The sequence below is a fragment of the Stegodyphus dumicola genome, chromosome 9 (genome assembly GCF_044657685.1).
Source record: "Stegodyphus dumicola isolate Sdum_Otavi_A_Nest chromosome 9, ASM4465768v1".
Taxonomy (NCBI): domain Eukaryota; kingdom Metazoa; phylum Arthropoda; class Arachnida; order Araneae; family Eresidae; genus Stegodyphus; species Stegodyphus dumicola.
The window spans coordinates 154,905,465-154,930,744 of NC_140776.1; the positions used below are offsets into that span (position 1 = coordinate 154,905,465).

Sequence of the window (25,280 nt, forward strand, 5' to 3'; positions counted from 1 at the left end):
TTTATGATATGAATGTTTGGTACGTTCAAATAAAGTGTGTTAGAAAGTCTATATTTTGTCTTTTCAGCATACGTTCTGTTGTACAGCACCACCTATCGGTGTTTCCGGAACTAATTTTTTTCACGTAATCTTTTGTCCCATGTCTTGAATTTGTATGCTTAACAATTTTGGAGCCTTTACACTCATTAGGCCGATGTGTAGCTCAGAATAGGGGTGTTTTAACATATTAAAGGCGGGGGATCTTGACGAAAGTACGCTATGTGACTACTTTGCCTCGTTTTTCGTCCTAGAGCGGGCAATATTTTGTATAATAATAAAAAAATTTATTTAAACTCTTAAAATTACAAGAAATATTAAAAAGGAACTAAACACTAATTACAAAAAATGTTTTAAAGTACATATTTATTAGAAGAATCTAGTATTTTTTATGAGTGTGATAATGTTGATAACACTCGCCACGGTGAAGAGGTGCATTGCAAAACTCGCATTTGAAGCAAGTCAACTTTCTTTTTTTATGTGCCCCACAAACTACGCAGTTTCGTTGGGCATATAGCTTTTTGCCTTTATTTTCTATCCGAATTAATTTGTGCTTTTTAATGTCTAGCGAAAAACATCAAGGCAGATCAATTTTATGTCATGGAGTCCATGGTGTTGAGTTTGATGTACCAGGTTGTGGCTCTTCAGTGTCCATCAAATCATCTGCATATATATCTTTATTTTCACGTGAAACCATATTGAAAGATTTCAAAATTTACTGTAAGTAGAATTTGAGCAAGCGAACAGCTTCAAACCGCAAAACATACTAAATACCAATGTAAAGTGGCGCATGGTTTGTGCATTAGGGTTGCAAACTGCATTGCACAATCCATGCGCAAGCTACAGTCGAGATAAATCGTAGTACTACGACTCCCGCCTTTTAAGCTACAGTTGAGATAAATCATAGTGCTATGACGCCCACCTTTAATGTGTTAATATTAACCACTTTGTATTAAATATGTTCTTTGCACTTAAACCATAAAATTCAGTTCAACAGCAATGTTGCAAAATAATTTTTAAAGGAGCATATCTTTAGAACTTCCGATACACAGTTCCGCATGCTGGAGATAAAAAGGATTTTTCTCCCTGTAGAATGTTGCCATTGCTCGCTTTTAAATCCTTGAGTTTGTTAAACAAAAATTTGTTAAAGTTTTACAAAATATGAAATAGATAATAAAACAAATTCAAAATTTCAAATTTGGGATTTCAGATGCCCATATTCGCAGTAGGATTACGTCATTCAAAATTGAATGGCTCTAGGTACCGTTGTTTTATCACAATGCGAGTAACATACACACATTTATGCAGATTCTTCATTATTTAATTTTTTCAAATATAATGCAGGACTCTAACATCTGGTGACAACAATTTGAAAAGTGATACGCCGTTTATAGTGATTCGATGCAAAATTGCAAAACGAAAACAATAGTCCTTCAGGGACAAAGAAAGCCCTTTTAGACTAAAAATCTGAAAGGTTTCAGATTTTAAATTATGTCCAAAGGGGCATTTTTTAACGTTTTGTGTGTTACCTTTTTTGTTAAATATGATGTTTTTTGCACTTAAACCGTAAAATTCAGTTCAACAGCAATGTCGTAAAATAATTTTAAAATGGGCATATCTTCAGAATTTTCGATACACAGTTCCGCGCGTTGGAGATAAAAATGTTCCCCCACCCATAGAGTGTTGCCATTGCTCGCTTTTAAATCATCGAGTTTGTTAATCAAATTCCCAAATTTCAAATTTGGGTTTTCAGATGCCCATATTCGCAGTAGGATTATGTCATTCAAAATTGGATGGCTCTAGGTACCATTGTTTTATCACAATGTGAGAAACATACATACATTTATGCAGATTCTTTATTATTTAATTTCTTCAAATATAATACAGGGCAATAAGATTAGTGGCAACGATTTGAAAAGTGCTACAGCCTTTTAAAGTTTATAGCACAAAACAAAAACAATAGTCCTTCAGAGAGAAAGCCCCTTTGGGCTAAAAATATTTTTTTATTAACTGTTTTGATTTTTTCTGTAGTGGTATCTAACACTAATATAATCATAAATACAAAATATCAAGATAGGCTGAAAAATTTCAATTAAAATTTGAATGCAAAATAAAATATTTGACTCATGATAATGAAATTTAAAAAAATTTACTTAAATCTGTGACTTAGCATACCTGAAAATATTAAAATATATAATCAAATATTTTAGCGTAAATGATTCAGAAAGGAGACAGTGTGTTATAATCTAGTTGCTGTCATTTCATTAGTTATGAAAAGCATTTTTAGGTCAAACCTTTTAGTTATTCCATCCCAGCAGAATAATTAATCCTAGGTATTTTAGGCACATCTAGAGGAGTATGTTGATTTTGGATGAAGACGGATTTTCACTTATCTTTTGTTCATAGAAATTGTTAGTTTCTTTAACTATTATGTTCACCAGGTTATCAAAAAAATGATAAAAAAATCAATTTCATTTTCATAATTTTGAGTTAAGGTTACTTCTACAATTCCTGTAAATTCATAAGGCTTTGATTACTTGACAGATCAAGTTCATGGTAGTGTATGTAGCCACTTTTTTGCTGTATTGTGAGGTGAAAGCGAAACAAACTTCGAATTCAGTCTCGGAAAATTTCGGTGTCAAAATCGCTATTCTCACTTAAATTGAGTTTTCAGTGTGAAAATAGTCACTCATGGGCTTTACAATTCGAATATACGCTTCTTTTATTAGAAACTTCTTTCTTTTAGACATTGTACTATTAGTTTAACTCTATTACCCAGTGCAAAAAAATTAAATCTGCTATCTAAAGAAGATGTAAGCTGAATACAAACCAGAGTTCCTAAAGCCACAGCTCCACTCCCAATCTTCTTATATGAAAAAAACAAATTTGAAGCATCCGAAACTGTTCAATGTTTATATCACGTGAAGCAAACTGCAGATCAACTAGGTTTTGTGAATATCATCTAAGTGAATGTACAGAATCAGAAAGTACTTCTCGACACAAGGTCTACTATGTATATGTTCAAATAAGCTAACTGTAGTGGACACGGAGTGCCATCTAGTGATTTTAAAAAATTCTAAAAGAATGTGTCTGTTTGAGAATGCATATATGCAACATCCATCTGCAAGATCAATGTAAGTGGAGATGCACCACTGCATCACCTGGCTGCTAGCGAGATTTAGAACTAAGGCATGTATAACACACCTGTCTCCAGAGAGAGTTCAGCAACTTTGCCGTCACGAAGTTCTAAGCCTAAGTATGGTATGTGGAATAACAAAACTCGCACTGATACATTATTCTCTAAAGATGCACACATAGCAGTTGTTATTATTTGATTTTTGAAAGGCTGCCCCATGTTATCAGACAATAATGTCTCTTTTATTGAAAATATCAAATGTCATTTCATCATTCAGTTTTTGACTTGAAAAGGCATGACATCAGCAAATATTTATGAACATTTCCCCAATTTCTTCTCTATCAGTCTTGGTTTGGCTTTCACCAAGATGAGATTAACATTTATAATTCTTTGTGTTATTTCCTTTCAATGAGTTCCACTGAGCTCCATATCCTTGATACCCTAAGTTACCCTAAGTGTGTGCTTATTTTGCCTGGTGGTTAATGTGGCTTTTATATAAAAGTTCACAACCAATATTTGCTTAAATTTTGATTGCCTGATGTTTATTTTGAATCACTTTTTCATTTTTATTGCTTCATTGCATATGTAGAATTTCATCACAATCAAATAAGTATTCTAGGTATGTAGATTTTTTATAATATCTTCCTTGGTCTTTGATAAAAAATCATAAGAAAACTTTTATTCTCTTATTTTCCTCCCCCCTCTCAAAAAATATTGTAAATTCATCTAATTTTATACGCTTTGAATAAATTCAAATTGTAATCAAGAGACTTATTGCAGAATTGCAGGAACAAGATATTTGCCCACAAAAATCATAAAATAAATTTAATATTTAAATGGAATTAAGATATATATGATAATTTGTATGAACACATTTTGCAAAGAATCAAACTAAAGCAGAGGAAAATTGTTTTGTATGTTCTTTTGATTAAAGCAGAATTAATTTGCATAGTTATAATTTTTTAAATAATTCTTATATTTATTTCTATTGGCAGTCCACCAAAACTTGTTATCTAAATTATTGTAGATGTTATACATATAAGGATTTTATGTGCAATAGATTTTTAATGTATGTTTGTGCATTAAATAATTTTTTTTTTTTTTTTTTTTTTTTTTTTTTTTTTAAGATCATTTTACATATGCTTTGCGATGTAATTTGAATTGCCCTAGAAAACTTGCGTACATGTATGGACATGTACATGAGGATTTACTAGCAAGCCATTATCACTATCTACAGTTCAGCTATTATAAAAGTGAGTAATATTTATTATGATGTAAACTTTTTTGCTATGGAGCTTTTTAAGTCCAAAACTATCTATTTATATAATACACTTTAAATTTATATAATATAAATTTATTATTAATATAATAATTATTATTTAATATATTATTTTTACAATTTGTTTAATGTAATGTGTACTTTTAATCTTGTATTATATCAAGAGATGGCTGTTGTTTGAAACAGAAGATCTGATTAGCAATTACATGTGTAGTGTACCAACTTTGTAGTTAATAACTAGTAATATTCTGCTTCCCTTCCCATTAATATCAGGCAATAAAACTCTGTTTAAAAAAATTGAAGTTTTCTTTTCTTGTAAAATATATTTTGCTTGCTGCAGAAAATTAATTTGAAATATTCTGAAAATTTAGATGGAAGAAACTGGAACTTTAAAATTAAATAAAATTCAATTTTACATCATTATTGATTTTATAGAAACAATCTTTCTCTTCGAAAGAAATGATGAAGATAACTCTTTCTCAAAGAACAGATATATTCTGCTGAGAATATGCAGAATATTATTGTGTTTTTCTTTTCTGACACCATTTGTTATGATATTTTCTTCCTTCACGTTCGTACAGGGTTCATATGGATTGAGTGAATAATGACGACACTACTCGATGAAGTATCGAAATATATTTTATTAGCCAGTATTGTCAGGACAGCTCCAAAACACGTTTTACAGTCATCGATGAACTATAAACACATTGACACGGTCAGCGACACAGCCTTCAGGTTATCAGGCTGTTACGGTGGAGGTAGCTTCACTGAAAAGCACCAAAGTACAGCTTCCGTCTCTGCTCGGTCGTTCTCGTAACTCCACGTACTCTCGAGACGCTCCACGCTACAACTCGCGATGCACTTGACGACACACAGAGCATGGCTCCCGACTCTTCGGATTAGTCTTTCCCGGAGTTCAACATGCTCTCTCAATGATTCACTAACCGCGATACACTAAGAGACTCCTTTGGTGAACTCATCAACCCACTTGGCACTCGCTGTCCGGCTGTCAACTCGATCAACTCTGCAGGCATTGACTCGCTAGACGAGACACCAACTCGATACTGACTATCTCGCACTCTATGAGGCACACTCTGACTGCGGGCCAGCAGGGTTTATATAGCTTTCGGCTTGTGTTCGAGAACATTCTGGGCTAAACCAGTAAGAATTCTTTCCAGAAGGTTCTCCATCTGTCCATGGGTATGTCGCCAAATGGGGCAACCCGGCCTTCTCTTGCCATTTCATGGCACCCTAAAACTGCTTTGCGGGGAGCTATCTCACCACACCTGTATATTTCGTAACAATATGTTTCCATCTTGAAAGAAAGGCTTGTCTTGAAATGAAGAGACCTCACCAAAGTGAATAAAGCACTGAATACTGGTAGTTTAATCTGAGTTTGAACACAAGTGAATGGGCTGACTGCATGGTTGATGTTCATGATTTTCCATTGTGCAACATGAATATGAGTCAGTTTCCCTTGGAAATTAAAATTAATATTAATACAGAGTTAAATTTTCACTTCTAATATCCACATTCATCTCAGAACATGGTTTTAACCTGTTTTGTGCCATTCACCCCCTTTCTCCATTGTTAGGATATCATCCCCCTTCCTTTCCAAAATTCAAAAAATGCATATGCGTTTGTTTAATTAATTTTTAATATGGTTTGTGAATTAAACAGCAAAAAGTATAGAAAATAGGGATAAATACTGAAAATTAATAAAAGTAGTTCTTTATGTTCAGAAATTAAAGCATTTAACAGCTAAATAAAAGGCTAACTGTATCCCCCCACCCCACACCACCCCTCCACAAAAGTTTTGAAATCCTTACCTCATTGAGAACTCCTGTCTTAGAAGCAATATTACATGAACTACTTCTGAAAATTAACATAAAAAATGAATTGTTTTAAAAAATAAAAGGTAAAATTTTGTCATTTGCTAATTTACTGCATTAAGATTTCTCAAACATTACGAGAACACTTTATTACATATGAATACATACATTAGAGTGACTTTCATTAGTTACATTCATGCTTGAGTGGATTTAGATCATTTGTTATTTATTTCCATAATTCTCTCTTAATAACACATAAGAAATGCTTAACAGGTGTTTGCATCTTCTACAAAAGTAATATTTGCACTACTCTGACAGAAAATTAATTAATTAATTATTATTAATATTATGGAAATACTTAATAAATTTATTCAAGTGTAAGTGAATTAAAGGTGAAATAATATGTAATAATATCAGATGTCACTGGAATAATTTTAAAAAACAGTACTTTTTTATAGGCTCAGACTTGAAAATTCTCTTTCCTTTTGACTCAGTAAATACTAAGACTTGTCTGCACAATAAATAACTCTTTACCACCTATAACAGCAGCACTAATGATTTGTAGCTCATCATTCGGCACACCAGCCCCTCTTTTTCATAACCCCTGAAATTTTATGTTACCCCTTGGGAATGCAAGCATTTAATGCAAAACCTTCATTTAGATCATGAGGTTTGTCTGTTAAGCATAAGCAATATTTGTCTTTTAATTCATTGTGCTGGAAAAAACCATTTAAAAGAAATAACTTTTCTTACTAAAGTCGAAAAAAAAATAAACTAATTTTGAAATGTTTTATATTTGTATTGTTATATCAATATTTTATCCACATGTAGCACTATTATGTAACTGGTTTAAATATTTTCTAGTTTCAATTGTATGCTTGCAATACTTTTTTTGATTATATGTATAATTCAAAATAATATATATATATGTATATAATTCAAAATAATTTATATATATGTTACCATGAAAAACCGAAATTGGAGAATGTCGACTTTCACCGGAGAATATCAACATTCACCAAATACGTCCGTGAAAGACCGAATATTTCACTACATTCTTGTATATTCGGACCCTCACCGGTGTATGTCGACAATCACAGATGTGTTCTGGTGAAAGTCGAAAAGAGAGGACGTAAAGTGCCATAATAGTTTAAGTTGTTGCAATAAATAAGATTTGAATCACATAATTTAGTAAGTTTTTTATTACTGTTATTTTATTTTCTCATTTAGAACGTACTGTATAATTAAGTAAATTTTTAACTTCTATTATTTTCTTTCCTCATTTTGAATGTGTTGTGTGTTTTAGGTTCTCATGTTCTTAAGTTCTTATTTCAAGTCTCAAGTGCATTTATTCGCGACTGAATTACGGAGAAGAAAATATAATATTGTTGTATGTTCAACATTCACCATTAGTACATGTTGAATGTCGACATTGACCGGTATAAGTCAGAAATAAGAGTATTTGGAAAATATTTCAGACATACACCAAGAGACTATGTGAATGTTGACATTCACCGGTGAAAGTCGACATTCTCCAGATTTTGGTGTTTCACCGTAACATATATATATATATATAATTCAAAATAATTTATAATAAGAAAACTTTCCATATACCATCTCCCAGGAACACAAATTTAAAACCATCAATGAAAATATTTTTTGCGTTTTAAATTAGAATTTTAAATAATCTCAACTATTGTTTAAAAATCTGCTAAGAAAAATCTTTAATTGCAAAAATACCAAAACCAAAAGTAAATTTTAAATATTGCCGCTTTATAATTTGCAGCTTTGGCGCAAGTCATAAACTTTTTAATTTAATATTTATTACTTTATTCTGAAAATATATATATATATGTCGTTTTGTGCATTTCCAATGAGTCTTTTCTACTTTCACTTTTGTAAATTTAAATAGATTCTGAAACTGAATTTTAGTTTATATAAATTGCAGAAATAGTAAAATAATTATTTAGAGAGAATAAAAAACAAGATTCAATTTTTAAAAGTTAAATATACCAGGGCTGTGGAGTCGGTAGGGAAAAGGACCGAATCTGACTCCTGGAATTTTAAAGACTCCAACTCCCTCATATATATGTAAACATATACACATGGGTTACAGCTTATTTTTTTAATATAAAAGAAGTAAAAGATACAGAAAAAGAATTGATACATAGCAAATTTTTATATGAATTAGCATTTATTATGAAATGGAAAAACTGGCATTAGTAATTTCTGAGAAACAGTTTAACTTCAGCAAGATCTTCTTTGTTAGAGGACCATAGATCCGATTTGATACACTTCACAACTGAGAAGAGCCTTTCCACATTGGCTTAAGTAGGAAGAAAAACTGTTGCTGTTAGGGCTACGTCCTTTAACTTTTCAGGATAAATTTTTCTAAGTTCTATTTGTTTCTATTTATCTAAGTTCTATTCTAGGATAATATTTCTAAGTTCTACAAACAAGATTTATACACGGCCTTTGAAGAAATAGAGAAACATGATTGCAAGAGTAATCATGTTTCTCTATTTCTTCAAAGGCCATGTATAAATCTTGTTTGTATTTTTTCATTTTTATATCTAAAGTCTCTTGGTTCTTTATTTTCATTCACTTTGCCTTAGCCTTTTCAATATTATCCAAATATTTCTCAAAATCTAATTCATCAGTGGAAGAGGATGATAAAGACTCAGTTGCAGTGTCTGCAGTTTGACTGTCCTGATTTGAATACTCTAGTTGTTCTGAGAATAAATTCATTCTTAATGAAAGTTCACAGATGGCTTTCTTTGCCTTTTTTAATTTATTCATCATCCAACAAAATTTGACTTTTTGGATCTACATATATTGAACCCAGCAAGATCATATTGTATAGGAAACCAGTTTCTCTTTTGTTCATTGAAGAAATGATTCCTTCTGTAATAAACCGTCCATTTCAGAAAGAACAAACATCACATTCTTCCATTCTTGCCTCCTGTTAATTCTTCTAAACATCGTTCCACAGTCTTTCTTTTGTTAGTGAAATATTAGGGTTATCTACATCTTCTAACATTCTCGCCTCCTGTTAATTCTTCAAATTGTAGCTTTCTTGTGGCTATATATGGCGTTGAAAGAAGAGTTTCCAATTCTGCAAGATCATTCCATAGTCTTTCTGTTAGTGAAACATTAGGGTTTTCTACATCTTCTAAAAAAGTTCTTAATTCTAAAAACCTCTTTATCATCAAATGTGTACTTCATTATCGCGTTGCTTGATCAATAATTGCTCCTTTTCCTGCTAGCTTCCTAAGAACGACATCAATTTTGGGATTTCTTGCTGCTACTGCTGCTTACCAATTTACAAATGAGATTTGTAACTAAATGAATCAGATTAATCAATAATGGCAAATACCACGTCCTTCCTGCTCCCTTATATTTATTTATTAATATGTCAGTAAAGTAGAAAATAACTATTTATTAATATATATCATTCATAAATCAAAATGTTCAGTTTGTCATTATTTTTTTTTTTTTTTTTTTTTCAGTTCACATTAATTTCATTTCAAATTCAAACTGTCCAACAAAAACTGGAGTCGGAGTCGACATGTCTTTAGCAACTCCAACGCCTTTTATCCAAAAATTTATCTGACTCCGACTACACAGCCCCAAAATTTACATCACCATAATAAATATCAAAGCAGAACACTTATTGCTGTTACATGCAGTAACTTATTTTAGAATTTTGAATGTGTAAGTTCAAGAGAGGAGAAAAATAATTTTAACCCTGCTGAGTGTTAATCTTTACCACGTTATTTAGTTTGAATGGAACTTCAGAAATGTCGCATTCCCTTTCTTCCTGTAAGATTTGGTGTATTGCAAGTTACATCAGGATAAATTATCAGGATAACGTTTTGAAAATGTGTATTCTCAGTAGGGTTGACCAGTTTCTTCTGTGGTAGAGAAAATCGGCTGAAAAAAATTTTAATTTGTGCATTGCATACATTAATATACTTGCATTTTATTTATGTATACTGCTATACTACTAATCAATTTAAAGAGCTTCATTGTATGTGTTATATTTAGTCTAGTTTGTATTCCTGTATCTGTAATAATCTTTGGTAATATTTGGAGCATATGTTTGTATTTTTATGTACTGACTATGAGATCTGTTTTCACATCTGTGAATTAGGATGGATTTTGAAATGAATTTCAGTTCATGGTAGCAGTAAAAACAGAGAATTTAAGTATTTATTCTGAAAGAACAGAATGCAAAACTGAATTAACTATCATAAAATTTAATTTACATTATCACTAATATAGTGCTTCAATGGAATATAGGATTTTTTAAGGAGAATTATTTAATTACTTTTCATTTTATTTTAGAAATTATTAAACATTTATTTTTAAATAAGTTGAATTGTCACTAGTAAATTTAACTCTTTTGCATTGAGAGAGGACTAAATCTCTTTTCCTGAAACATCGAAAACACCCGTGTATACGATTGCTTTTCCTTCCGCCATGACAATTTGAATACTACTGTGTTAACAATAACCTAATGAGCAACAGCTTCTTGGATGCTTTCGCCTTGTTTGAAGTTCCCCCTTGGGACGGAATTGCAACTTCGGGCCCCAATAGCTAAACATTGACAGTGAACAAAGAAAAAAAAAAGATACATTAAAATAACAGAATTACTTTTAGTCACTTGAAAAGAATGATTTAAATGTCATTTAACAGCTCCTGAAAGCAGTGAACAATGCAGTAACATAATGGAGGAAAGCACTAGGTAGGAAATTATTCAGACATTCGGACGATATCCCAGTGTCTGAATGCTCGGGCGTTTGGGCCGACTTCGATGTGAAAGAGTTAACTCTTTTAGCAGCTCCCTGGTGTCCTTTCAGTTTTTCTCTTTTTCTAATCTCCTATTTCCTTCCACTACCTTAAAAGAAGAGTGTTTGTTACAGAAGAGAAGCAATCCTGCTTAAGAAAAGTGTTATTTTGTAATAAAAATTCATCTTCAGTTTATTGCGTATTGCAGAGTTACCAACCCTGCTGGGAAAGCCGAGAGACTCCCCATTTTTCATCTCCTATCTTGGGTTTTTAATATGGTATCTCCAAATTTCATTATTTTTTATTTTTCTATGTTTACCTCTTGTTCATGTAGTTCTAGAAGAATTGTTAATCAATGCAATGAAGAAATTTTTATGGGAAGCTGTTAATAAAAAAGGAAACTTTGTCATCTTTTGTTCAAACTTGTATAAATTTCACCATTTTTTCAAGTGATTTTCAGCACAATTTTCCTGATTAATTTATGTTTGATCTAACTTGTTTTAATCTACTGTAAAGTTTTGCAACACATTTTATGAAGACTTAACTAATAGTTACCAGATAAGATTAACAGAACTTAAACACTGAGATAAGTCTTAGTGTTTAAGTTCTGCTTTAAATCTTTAAATGGTGTAGTACTAAGTTTATCTGCTCGATTACATATTATTGATATTATCATGTTAAAATGACTGACAAATAAAAACCTTATTTTCCTGCTTCAGTTTTCACCATTTTAAATGAATTGAATGAAATTAGCCCCCTCGCTCCCCCCCCCCCCACACACACAAAAAAAATTTTAGTTGTAAATAAATTGATTATTATGCTTTATCTCAGAATTATGTTATAACTAGTTATCTGAATGATGTATTGTAAAGTGAACAAATTTTTCACTTTGAGCCCTTTTGAAGTAATTTCGGCATGCGATGTAAAAGCTCCTGGTTTTTCATACTATTTCAAAGTAGCATTCTAATATTATCTCTGTGTGAAATATATTGTAGCATGCAGAATATTAGTATTCCGTACGTAAAACCCTAGCCATGTTTAATAAATGGTTATTTTGAATTTATGAGTTAATAAAGGGTTATTCTGAAATTATAATTTCCAGAATAGCAATTTGATTGACAGATATTGTGGTGCAAACTTCAAATTGTTGATTTATGCCAAAATATTTTATGATTGGATATTTTAAATTAAAAGTTTTCCCTCCTTTGTTAATAGTACAGAAACTGAAAGAAACTTGTGAAGCTGTTGAATCTTTTTTATTATTCCATCCTGATGATAAAACGATGCTGTCTAATAAAAACTTCTATTCTAAACAAACTGAGGTGTCTCAAGAATGGTTCTCTCCTAGGAAGGTAAGTTCAAACTAGCCATTATACATTATACTAATAATCTGACAAGTTTATAATTAAATTTTCTCTTAACTTTTGATTTACTCTTTTGATTATTTTTGTACCAATCTAATCATTAAAAATGTTATTGATTTTTTTTTTATTTGATTTAGTTAAAGAAGTAAACAGTTATTAGCAGTTTTGAGACACTGGGAATGTGCAACATCTTTTACAAATGTTTTTTTTTTTTATATATATATACTTTTATATTTCTGTTATTAGATTTCAATAAATTTATATTGTGCGTCCCTCCAAATAATGTGAATTTTTTTGCATTTAAAAGTGAAATTATCATGAAAATCCTTTTAAGATTTTCTGCGTTATTAATTTTTTTTAATATTTATAACTTTAATGAATGGTTTTTAGGACTGAAACTACATTTTTAGAGTTGTTTTTAAAATTTAGACCAAAATTTAATTTACTAAATTGGGAATTTCCTTGTAAAATTGAATTAAAAAGCAGAAGTTTACTGTTTTTTAAGTAATGTATTTCAATAAATATATCTAAGCTAACCTGATTTAAGGTTTGTTTATTTTTATAACTTAGTTTTAGTTTATATGTGATTTATATACATTTATATGATATAAAATAAAGGAACATAAGCATACAAATAGTAGTCATGTCTCAGAATCTAGGAAAAAGCAGTCATTGTGATTTTAAGTACTTGCAAAAAGATAGGTTAAGATGTAGCTGGGAAGCAATAAATATTTGGTGTAAAATCAGTAATGCAAAAACCTTGAGTTTGGTATAAATTTAATCAAGATCTCAATCAATTTCAAGGGCAAACAGATACAGGTCTCTCTCCATATGGAGCAAAGAAATCTGCAGGACTGTTGCTTGCATTGTTGCATTTTAAAGAAAAATTATAAAATAAATTTAGCTGTGGAATACAAAATTCTGACTGTATATGGTAATTCAATAATAAGTATATTTTTATATTAAAATCACATTATAATAGTTCAGCAATTTGGATCAGCCTTTATAAAGTTTTTAAAGAAAAGTGTATAATCTATTAATATGCTCTAGGTTGCCATGTTAAAACCACATTTAAATGTGACTAAAAACAGGAGCTTTGTTCTCTGCAGGGTTGCTATACATCTCAGAATCAAGGTCCAGATATAAGGTGAGTTGAAAGGAATATCTCTGTTGCAACACCATATAATGATGATTTCTGTTATTTCTTTGATTTTTAATGTTACTTTTAGGCTGGGGTTTGTTGATAGTTTTGGCATTGCCTCATTCAGTTATTGAGCTCCAAGGAGCAAGTTTGTATACTTCAAAGAGTATTTAACCAAAGATATGCTATATTTATATACTGGGTAGGAAAAAGATTGTAAATATTATTTTCATGCTCAATAGCTCTTACTTATAATTTCCTAAATGTTAAAACTAGTATATTGATTCAGAAGTCAAACAACAAAAATCAGCATTATATTTACAAAATTTTCACAGGACTAGTTTCGATGGTTTTACCGAACCACCATCTTCAGCTGCAAAACCGCAAATGAACAAGATAGGATAAAAAAGTATATTGAGTATATTGAGTTTCTGTGTTTCTATCTTCATTGTAAATCAGATAGTATACACATGTGAAGTATTTGTTTTGGTGGCATTTGATTTGTTTGTTCTGCACACATTCCACGTTAATAAAACTAGGGTTCTGGCAAGTTTCTTTATAACCAAATCTTTTGAAAATGGAACTGATTCATGGAGTTATCGATAGTAAGAAAATATTCTAATGAATTTGTTTCTATTTGGTTCTTGCATCATTAACAACTTTATATTTTGAGAAATAACTGCAGAAACTTGTCTGTTGATTTTTCTTGATAAGTTTTCCCCAAAAATTTGGAGGTTATGTATTATTTGCTGCAATTTACAGTATTACATTCTTTTTTTTTTTTTTTTTTTTTTTTTTTTGTAAAATTCATGTAATAGTTGTTTGATTTATCTTAAGTAAAAATAAAATGCAACTGTTTTATGAAGATAAAATAAAAAAAAAAAAAAAAACAAGCATATAAGGTTACCTCCTGATGGTAAACTCTAGTCTGGGAGGTATTGTCATTTCTTAGCAAGAAATTAAATGCCATTCTTAACTTCTGTATTAATTAGCTGTAACTTTAGCTTGGGGAAGTTTTGTAAGCTAAATGACAGAAATTTTCTGTAGGACAAGATAGCATCAATGTGCTTTTCTGACAAATGGATTTTTGGAGTAACTTTGTGAAAACTAAGTTTTCCACGCTGCGTGTAAATTTCATCCAAAATGGGTTAACATTGATACTTCTGTAAAGAAACTGCCATTTGTAAATTTGTTTGTTAGCTTTAAACACTGAAAATTACAGATAAAATAGAAGGCTTATTCTACAGTCAAATTTTGCAAAAATGAATATAGATATATTTTACAATTTGCAGCGAACAATAGATACCCTCCTGATTTTCTGGAAAAACTTATGAAGGAAATCCATAGATCAGCTTCTGCTGTTTCTTCTTAAAAAGTAAATTTGTTACCTATGCAGATATCAAATAGAAGCAAATTCATTGGAATATTTCCTGACCATGCAATAATGAGATGCATCAATTACGTTTTCAAAAGATTTTATTATAAACTTGCCATAACCCTAACCCTATCTACCTTGAAATTATTAAGAACAGATGAATTGGATGCCACCATAACATATACTTCAGGTATGTATACTATGAAGATACAAATACAGTAACCCAGTATATCGGTTCAACAACTAGGAAATTATTTTTAAGAATTGCCAGGCATAAAACAAAAAAAGATATTTACAAACACCAGTACAACCAAAGTATCACATCTTCGGTTAAATATTCCTTGGAGCATTCAGAATGTGATAAAGATAAAATTAGAGAAATACTAGAAATTGCCACTGAAGTTTGTGTTGCAACAGAAACCTTCCTTTTAACCTATGTTTTATTTAGACATTAATTCTAACATGTACAGCAATCCTACAGAAAGTGTTGTATTGCAAATTTTAATTGTTACAATGTAATTTAACTGCTATTAAGGTTTTTTTTTTTTAAAACTGAAATTGTGATTAATGTAATGGCTATTTATTTTGGCAGTTAAAATCTTCAGTTGCTCTTATTTTTGGTGCTTAGATTTTCTCACAAAGAAGGAGGGTGCTGTTTTTCTGGAAGGAAGGGGGGTCGAATTACTTGGTCAGTTTCCCCAAACAGATTCTCTTGGAAAGTTGTGAATAGGATTTACAATGAGAAAGAGCAGTTTAAAGTATCCTTTGCTACAGAAGTCTTCAGTTACTGTGTGTGAAAAAAAGAGATAATTAGCATCTTCATTTCAGTTTTATTTAATGAAGGTTGCAAGTGCTGGATAAATGGAGTTTTCAAACGGAGGGCAATCGAGGGAATTCTTTCAGGCTGCAATTAAAGGGCAGGAATTAATAATCATGTTCACTATACTAAAACTATAAAATTCAGTTCAATAGCAATATCACAAATTAATTTTAAAATGAGCATATCCTTAGAATTTCCAATACGTAGTCTCGTGCGCTGGAGATAAGATTTTTTTTTTTTTTTTTTTTTTTGGTACAGTGTTGCCATTGCTCGCTTTGAAATCGTTTAGTTTTTTTTTTATCAAGAATTCATTGAGTGTTACAAAATCTGAAATCAATAATAAAACAAATTTCAAATTCCAAATTTGATGGCTCTATGTACTGTTGTTTTATCACAATGCTAGAAACATACATACATTTATGCAGATTCTTCATTATTTAATTTCTTTAAATATAAGACAGAGTGATAATATATGGTGGCAATGATTTGAAAAGTGATACAGCCTTTTAAAGTTTTCAACGCAAAATGCCAAAACGAAATCAATAGTCCTTCAAGGCAAATTGCCCCTTTGGACTAAAAAGAATAAATTCATCCTGTTTGTCAAGCTAAATTTTTTGTTTATCTTTCAGCCTGTAGAATTTTGGTAGCTGGAGAAAACAAGATTTCTCCAATGCTTGTATGAAAGTAAAGATCAGTTTGGCCTTTTAAGCAAGAGGCAGAACCAGCTTGGTTTGCTGCGTGCTTGCCTGTGTAACTGCACTGGAGCCCTCTTTCGCAGGCGATGCACTCATTTGCGGATGGCCACTTTACAAAGCCCACGTCCTGGAGTAGGAGAGAGGAAAATTGAGGGAATAGTTTATACTTCATGCCTTGGCATCATTGCTTGAAGACGAGCAGACACATCAGTTAGCTTGATTACTGGTAGCTCGGGGGGGGGGGGTCTTGTGCAGACAACCCCCAGGGAATGCACTCATTTTCAGATTACTGCTTTGCAAAGCCAAGGTCCTGGAGTAGAAGAGAGGAAAATTGAAAAAGTAATAATACTTAATGCTTTTCATCATTGCTTGAAGTCAAGCAGACACATCAGTTAGCTTAATTGTCAGTTCACTCCTAGTACCTGATGATCTCATTCTTTCAATCCAGTGAAACTGTTGCCGTATGGGAAATGTGACTCCTAATCATGTCCACTTGAGCAGTGTCTTTCTATCTTTATGTTCTTGGTTCATTATGATTTTTCATTTATCTGTCTTCAGCTACTTCAGAATGATAGATATTCTGGCCTTTTCTCAGAGTCGTAGCTAGGGTTTTCAGTGTCCAGGGACAACTGAAGATTTCGCACCCCTTACTGCTTGCCAAGGATGGAAAACATTTAATTCTAAAATGTCGTAACATCAGTTTGGCGCCCCTTGGATTCTGTGCCCGGGGACAGTTGCCCCCCTCTAGCTACGCCTTTGCCTCTTCTATTATTTTGTCTTCAATAGTGGCCTGAGTGTAGTAAGAACTCGATTTCATCCAGTGTTTTTTTTTTGGGTTCAACAAGAGTGGAAAATTTCTGTTGTCCTAAACTTGTATTTTGTGTAGATTGGTAAAGGATGATTTCATAAAGTTGATATTGTGTTCCTGCACTGTTGCTGCAGAAAAATCAAGACAGAGGGAGCACAGAACTTTAGAAAGTGCCTTGTGACTGATGGTTTAAGGAAGTCCTACTGTAAATAGTCTTTCTATACTTTTTTTTTTATGTATACTGTTGTTATTTGTCAGTTGTGGATAATTTTATTTCATCTCAATTAATTGGTAGAAATTTAAAATTTGAATTAAGAGAAAATGGATTATGCTTTAAAACTAATGTTTAAAAAAGGCGAATTCAATTAATTATAATTTTTTACATTAATTGATAATTATTTGTAAGATGTAGGCTAAGTATTGGAATGCTGTAGAAACAATTGAATATGTGAGATTTTAAAGGTTGTTATAATCCCAATGAAATTTAAATAATAAAAGAAAATCAAATAGTTATTTTAAGTAACAAAGAAAATATTCTGCAGTGATTAAAATAATCTGTACTCTTCTGTTATCAGGACCAGATTCAGTAACGTATATGTGTATACACACACATACATATGTAGGTACACTGAAAAAAAAAAAAAAGGGAGGGGGACAGTTCTATATCTCCTGTTTTACTGGACTGATTGACAAAATTCAAAGTGCATTTTTCATGTCTCAGAAGCGTGATTTAGGATATGTATTAGATTTAATGCAGCATTGTTCTAATATATAGGTATTTTGACACAAAATCGGACTTTTCTGAAATGACATGCCATTTTTTTCCATGTTTTGATTCTAAGGTTCAAATTATGCCAAACTGCCAAATTGTGTAAAAATTGCACAAGTAGTTCTTAAAAAATTACCTCTAAAAATTTTAGCTCCTCAATGTTAATTGAATTTGATATATATTTATTAATATTTTTATTAAACTTACTTGATTCCTTCTTTAAGAATTCAAAATTTAGGCTTAATCCAAATACTATTCACACATTCTTTAAGATTTATTTTTAAAATGTGTATTTTTTATAAATTTTTCGAAAAAATTTTTTCTTATACCCTATAAAATTTTTAACATCATCTTAAAGTAGATGTATTTCTAGGCACACCTGCAAAAAATTAGGATTTTTTTTATTCCAAATTTCCTAAGATGTACGTGAATTTATATATTGGCATGCTTTGAAATTTGGCATATTTGTTACAAGCGATAATAATGCCCAATGTGGTTGTTAAATTTATTTGAAGGCAATGAACATGATCTTTTGTTCCGCTCGTGTAGAGTGAAATAAAATGAAAGGAAAATAGGTTGCTATAAATTAAGAAGTTCACCAAGTAGATTATTCTTGGTGCAAACTGAAAAAAATACGCCAAGATAAAGTTTTAAATTTCACTCCAAATTATGCAACATTTAATATCCAGGTGTAATTTGAGTCGTAGATGCTAAATTTGAAAAAAAATTGACATGTCATTTCAGAAAAAGTCCGATTTTGTGTTAAAATATCTATATTGGAACAATTCTTATATATAAATCTAATATATATCTTAAGTCACACTTTTGAGACATGAAAAACGTACTTTGAATTCCGTCAATTGGCCCAGTAGAATGGGAGATATAGAACTGTCCCTTTTCCTTTTTCTTTTTTTTTTTTTTTCTTTTTTTCTTTTTTTTTTTTTTTTTTTTTTGCAGTATACATATATATACATGAGCACTTACATCCGTACATACATGCATTTCTGAATCCATTTCCAATAACGGAAGAGTACTTAATAATCTTATTGACTCTTAAGGCTGTAATCAAATTTTGATAAATGATGCTTGGGAAAAAAAAAAAAATTTTGAAATATTATAACCATTAGATGTATGGGTGGTCTGGCTAGCTATCTTGTGATATTTTAGAAAGTAATTAGTGTGTTTAATGACAAGCATTGTATGTTTTAATTTTTTATTTATTTGGTCACTCCATTTATTTGAACCATTTGTCCAGTCAGTCCATTTGTTTGAACCATAGGTCTTTCAGAAACATGGAAATTGATTTACCTAAAGTATTGTTAATTATTTTTAAGAAATAAAAACACAACGCATGTAATGTGTGTACTAGCCACTGATTATTGTAGATGATTATTTGTAAATTATTTGGATACTGTTCTGTTATCGAGACTGGGTTGATAAAGGTATGTAGTATGGATTAATGTGTTCATGTATGCATGTATATATGTACATAGGTATGTATGTATGTGCGTACATACATTTATGAATCTGGTCCTGATAACAGAAGAGTACCATAATTTGGTTATTTGAAGAAATTAATTAAACTAATTGAATTTTTTATTTTATAAGGAACTGATTGATTGATCTGTATAAATATTTCTTCCTTAGTGTTTATGAGGTCATGAATTAATGGAAATGAACTTTTTGCTATTTTTAGAGAAAGTCATGAAACTGATTGAGTATTTAATTTATGTGATTTGAAGTAATGGTACGTTTAAGAGAGAGAGCAATCTTATTTAAGTACCAGTGAAGATTTATTTCTCTTTATTTTCAGGTTATCAATTTAATAAATTGGACTCTGGATTGAAATAATCGACTTTAAGGATATTTGTTTATTGATTTAATGTGGGTTTAGGTTAATCGTGTAGTTCCTCAACACAATATAAAAGTTTGCAGCTTTTCAAGTTTGATGCATTATTTCTTTATTTTGTCTGGCACCAGTTAATTTGTGTCAGACGTTATCACCCAAAAAATTTATAAAATGCACTTAAGTTGCTTATTCCATAGAAAATTGGCTTTGCAGAATGAAATTTTTATGGTTTATGCAATTACACACTGTATATTAATGATGCAGCCTCCTGTGTTTAGCAAAGGTTTACTGTATTCTTCAGATCTGACAAACAGGGCTGTAAATTTAATCAAATCATGCTTAGTACCATATATTATTTGTTCAGTAAATATGGCTGTGATATATCTTATCACATTTTGTATTGCCAGCAGTAAATTTGGCTCACTGATGAATCTGACTTCAATTCTTTCCCTGTTTTGGAAAAGGTTATCTGTGAACTCTTTCATAATGATTCCTGTGCTCAGACTAAAGCAGAAAGATTGATGATTATTTGGTTCACAGTATCATGGATGTCTTTGGGAGTACTGATTCTTCCTTGACAAGTAGTACATCATTGTCAAAAAGTATCAGTGTATTCTGGAGGTGCAAGTCCAACCACTTGTTCTGATGTTATTTTCTGAAAGAGGTGTCATGTATCAGGATGACTTGCACCATAGTGCATTGTGAAGTAATAGTCTCCAGAGCTGCTGTTTCAGTTTCATTGTTCAACATCACCAAATATTCAGAAATACTCATCTTTTGTGTGATTTTTATACTGTATTCTCTGTTTCCTTTTTTTAGATATTTAAAATGTAACTGAAAAGATAATTTTGATACTTTGCTTCTTTAATTTATTTACTTTATTAATTGTTCACAATGTGGTAGAATTTAAATTAGAAAAGTATAAAATGTTATGTATACCAAACTGATAATTTTCTAATTTTAATATAGTTTAATTTATTAGGAAGCTGTGGAATACATTAACCGATATAAGAAAGAAAAGGATTTTCTAAGGTTCATTGAAACTAATTTTCAGTTTGATGCTCAGGTATTTATTGTCTGTTTTAATTACTGTAAAAAATCTGAGTTTGTTAAGTATTTGTCTCTCAACCTTAAATGCATGTAAGTGGTAATAAATTATAATTCCCTTTAGAATTGCAAGATTAAACTGAAGCATATTACTGTATAATTGTATGTAAAAGGATTTGCAGGATGGGAGGAATGAAGGAAAGGATAGTGCATTAATTTAACTGTGTGCATTAAGTTAGTAATTGATTCAGTTAATAATGCTAAACTAATGCATGTTAAAATATTGTTGCGTGCGTACAGGTTCGTTATAAAATGAATGCACAAGTCCGATGAAAAATGAACAAAAATTTATTATTATCACAACAAAAATGCTTAAATTTTCTCAAATTATCATGCAGTATTACAATATCTCACAGTAGTTATCTTTTAACTACTCAAATGTCCAATAGAACATAATTCAAAACAGCTAAAGAACGCTAATCCGCGAATTCGCTACAATCAACAAGAGCAGTTTTCTAAACAACAACAAACTAAGCAACTAACTACAAACTGAGATGTTTTCTTCCTTTTATAAGATTTTAAAATCACGCGCTAGAATTTTCCAGTACTTTCTTGAAATCAAAAAGAGATATTTATTTAATGCACGCGCTCTTGTATTTTCAATTTTCCGGCTTAGCTTTCTTTTAATATTCGTCACGCGCTGCACTGCACGAGAAATAAAACCATTTAATTTATAATTGAACTAACATTAGCTTTTTAAATACCAAATTCGTAACAATATTAAATAATTTAGCATTAATTTAATTTGAACAAAATTGTGTGTTCAAATATTAATTATTTTAACATTAATTTTTAAGCATGTAAGAGGCTAATTTACATGTTCAGATATTTAGCTTGTTGAATTCCAGGGCTTTTCTTTGAGGTTTTCTGACAGAAGTGATTCAGTATATCTTACTTCCTATTATTTTAATTAGACGAATAATTTTGTATCTGGTAAGTTTGAATTTGAAGTTAATGATAAATTCAAGCTGATTGCCCTGTAGCCACATTGTAAAAATCTTCCATTTAATTTTTCATTTTCCATTTAATAAGTTAAAAATGTAGGGGATTCTTAACTTATCAATTAGCACAGTTAAAAAAAGGGGGAAGAGAGAGACTTAACTCACATTATGCTGAGACTTTTTTATGTAATAAAGATATTCTTTTAAGTGCATATCAATAATAAAACTCATAAAAATATTCATTTTTTTTAACTTTCAAATTCATTACTTAAATGTTTAAATGCTTTAAAATGCTGCAAGAAAGAATATTTTCTGTTTCCTGATGTATATTTTTGCATTGAAATTTGTCGCAGTAAGCCAGAGTCAGAAGTCAACAAAACCTTTAAAACTTTTGAGCTGTGAATTTATACTGAGGCGTATTATGGTCTGATATAGAAAAATTAGATCTGTATTTCTTTCAAAACTGGGGACTAAAGCAGGTGCAGTTTCAGCATATATTATTTATCTTTTGGATAGGCTATTTAATGTGTTTTTAATAATTGTTACCATAGCTCTTCCAGTATGTAATGTATCATTTCTAAATTTCTCATAGCTTTTATAATTGTGCATTTTAAAGGCACCCAAGGAATTTAAATATGTTTCATTACTACTAAATTGTCGCATAAATTGACTCGTCTGTGTTGTTTTGGGTGAGAAAATATCAAATTTGCTATATTTTGTCTTGGGGTGTCATTGGCATTAAAATAGATAATGTATTAAAAAAAGTTCTTTTCTCATTAGGAAAGCTGAAGTAGGATATGAACATCTGCTTCAAATTTTTCACTCAATGTTTTAACATATTTGAATTTCTTAATCATTCTTTGGGTTTCAGAATCAAATTTTTTTTTATTTTGCTATTAATTAAATTGTTTTCTTACCATTGGTGATATTTATTTCATCTGTGATTTGAACATCTCTTTTATCGTGGTCTTTCCTCTGTTTGCAGATACCAGTGTTGCAGATACTATTCTATCTTTTATTTTAAAAAATTAAATAAAATAAAATAAATTCTGGCATTTTTTCTGATTTTAGTAAATAATTTTTTAATGGTTTTCTTTATAAATCTTGTTTTATTTCAGAATAATTTTATAGATATTTTATTCATTCTTTGCAGGTTAACTTGGTGGTCACTTTTGCTTTAGAATAAACTGTATCCACTGAGGGCCTGTACATTTCATATTATAACGATGATGATATTATAACAAGATTATGCATTATTCCCATGCTGTTGACTGTGTTAGAATACTGCATGGATTTGAGGTTGGATCTTTAGATTTAAATGAGTACCATTCGGTACAAGAGACTTAAATGATTAAAGATAATATTCCCCCCTTTCATAACTCTTTGTACTAAAAAAAGAGGATATTAGTGACTTACCCATCTTGAAATTTAGTGAGGTGCTTCAGACAGAGAACAAATTTGTGTTCTTTAAATTTCTTCTGTCATTTCTTTTACAGAATGTTCGCTTAACCCATTAGCCACCCAAAGTATGAGGAATGACTTTTTTTTCTTATGCAGGTAATAAAAAGTATTAAATTAAATACTTATAACATAAATTTACACCGGAAAAAAAATGCTCTTACCTGTAGAAAAATCGAGTGTTGCGTTCATGCAGTGGAATAAGAATACGGTTGTTTAGTGAGTATGATTGTACTCATGCAAATTTTTCTTTAATTGGGCCCTGAATTACTTTTTAGCGGTATGATATCTTATAAATCTACAAATCACTTTACTTGTAATTAATTTAACATTAAAATTTATATTGTATTTCTTTTACGAGTACAGATTATTTTCAATTGAAAGATTCAAGCATGAAAAGCTTCACTATAATCATGATGTAAAGCTACATTACATAGTTTGCATCTATAAACAGTCTAGCTATGGCATTCTGTACAACGAAGTTTTCTTTTATCCTTGGACTTTATGATAAAATGTCTACCATCTCTGTGCAATGCTTTTGAATGCTGAATTTACTAGGTCTTCCTGTTGCTGATCTATTTCTGGCTATTTCTACACTCTCAATAGGAGTTTGTGAAAGGAATAATGAAATATCACATCTGAGATCTAAAAGAGACTTAGAAGTAGTAGAAAGTCTTGATATTTTCCATGCATCAATGTAATACAAGTATATATCAATGTAATTAGTAACTATTGGCCTCCACCATTTTTTTCCCATGAATTCTTATTCTGTAATTGGCTACTAAATTGTCGCATAAATTGACTCCTCCCATTTTATATGAAGAGATACGAAAACCTTTTTCTTTTATGTTCTTGAATAACGGGAAATACTTTTTACAGGCTGAATTTTTCCAAATGTTGAACCAACAGTTACAACCAAATTGTCTTTCCATCAAACAAAAATTATTTTATTTTTCTCTTCATGCTGGAAATCATAACCCCTGTCTTTCTTAGAAACACATTTCACCATTTCTAGTAAGCACATTTGTAAGCAGTTTCCTTGACTTGTTTTTGTAACACCAAAACCTTGACTTTTTAGATGACAGAGAAGATGAAATGATGTAAAAAAGTAATCAGAGTAAATAGCAAGATTGTCGGGAGTTTCAACAACAGTGAGCAAGTTTATCACCATACTTCCACCAAAACCAAATTCTTCATATTTTGGTCATTTTGGAGCTGTCGACTAACTTGAATAAATATCAAAGTACAATATCAGTTTCATTCTTGTCATTATCATCATCTGTTTCTTCATCAAAAAATCTTTGAAGGGCTTATTTTAATGTAAGGAACCTCGTTCTAGGCGTTTTTAAAACATGGAATGAATATCAACCAAAGCATCTAAAGGCATGGGTTAAAAAAAGGAGTAAGTTACTAATTAGCGGGAAAGTAGCTTATTCCTGCTAATGTTGCATCAGCGCAACACTTGTTTTCCCTTCCTCCCCACACAAATACAAACAGTTGATTGATGGAATGTTCTGATAAGCAGTGACCTTGGCTAAAAATAGATCCCCCCCCCCCAAAGAAGACGATTCTTCATTACATTTTTCAGCAAAAATATCTGGTTTGAAATTTTGCTTCAAGTACGAGACTAATTATTATGAACAAAATTATTGCTCAATACAAATATTTTTTTACAGAAATAGTCTTCATAATATGTCTTACACAAAATCATCTGCTAGCATAAAATAGCTGTGGTAGTTATATTTTTATTCACATTTATTTTGACCATTGCATCAATCCAACACCAGCAGTGGCTAATAAGTTAAGAGCTTTTCATGTATTGCTTATATTTTTTACCTTTTTTCAAATTCATTTGTTTCAAATGGTATTTTTTCTTGAT

At 30.7% G+C, this 25,280-nt stretch overlaps 1 protein-coding gene across 1 annotated transcript in view; it reads left to right on the plus strand.

The window, feature by feature from the left end:
* LOC118194559 (prolyl 3-hydroxylase 2-like) overlaps positions 1–25,280 on the plus strand; it is an 81,621-nt gene that overhangs the window by 17,717 nt on the left and 38,624 nt on the right. The window contains exons 4-6 of the mRNA XM_085824259.1: positions 4,300–4,425; positions 12,290–12,426; positions 20,878–20,961. Coding sequence (XP_085680385.1) covers positions 4,300–4,425; positions 12,290–12,426; positions 20,878–20,961 — 347 coding nt within the window. The remainder of the gene's footprint in view (positions 1–4,299; positions 4,426–12,289; positions 12,427–20,877; positions 20,962–25,280) is intronic.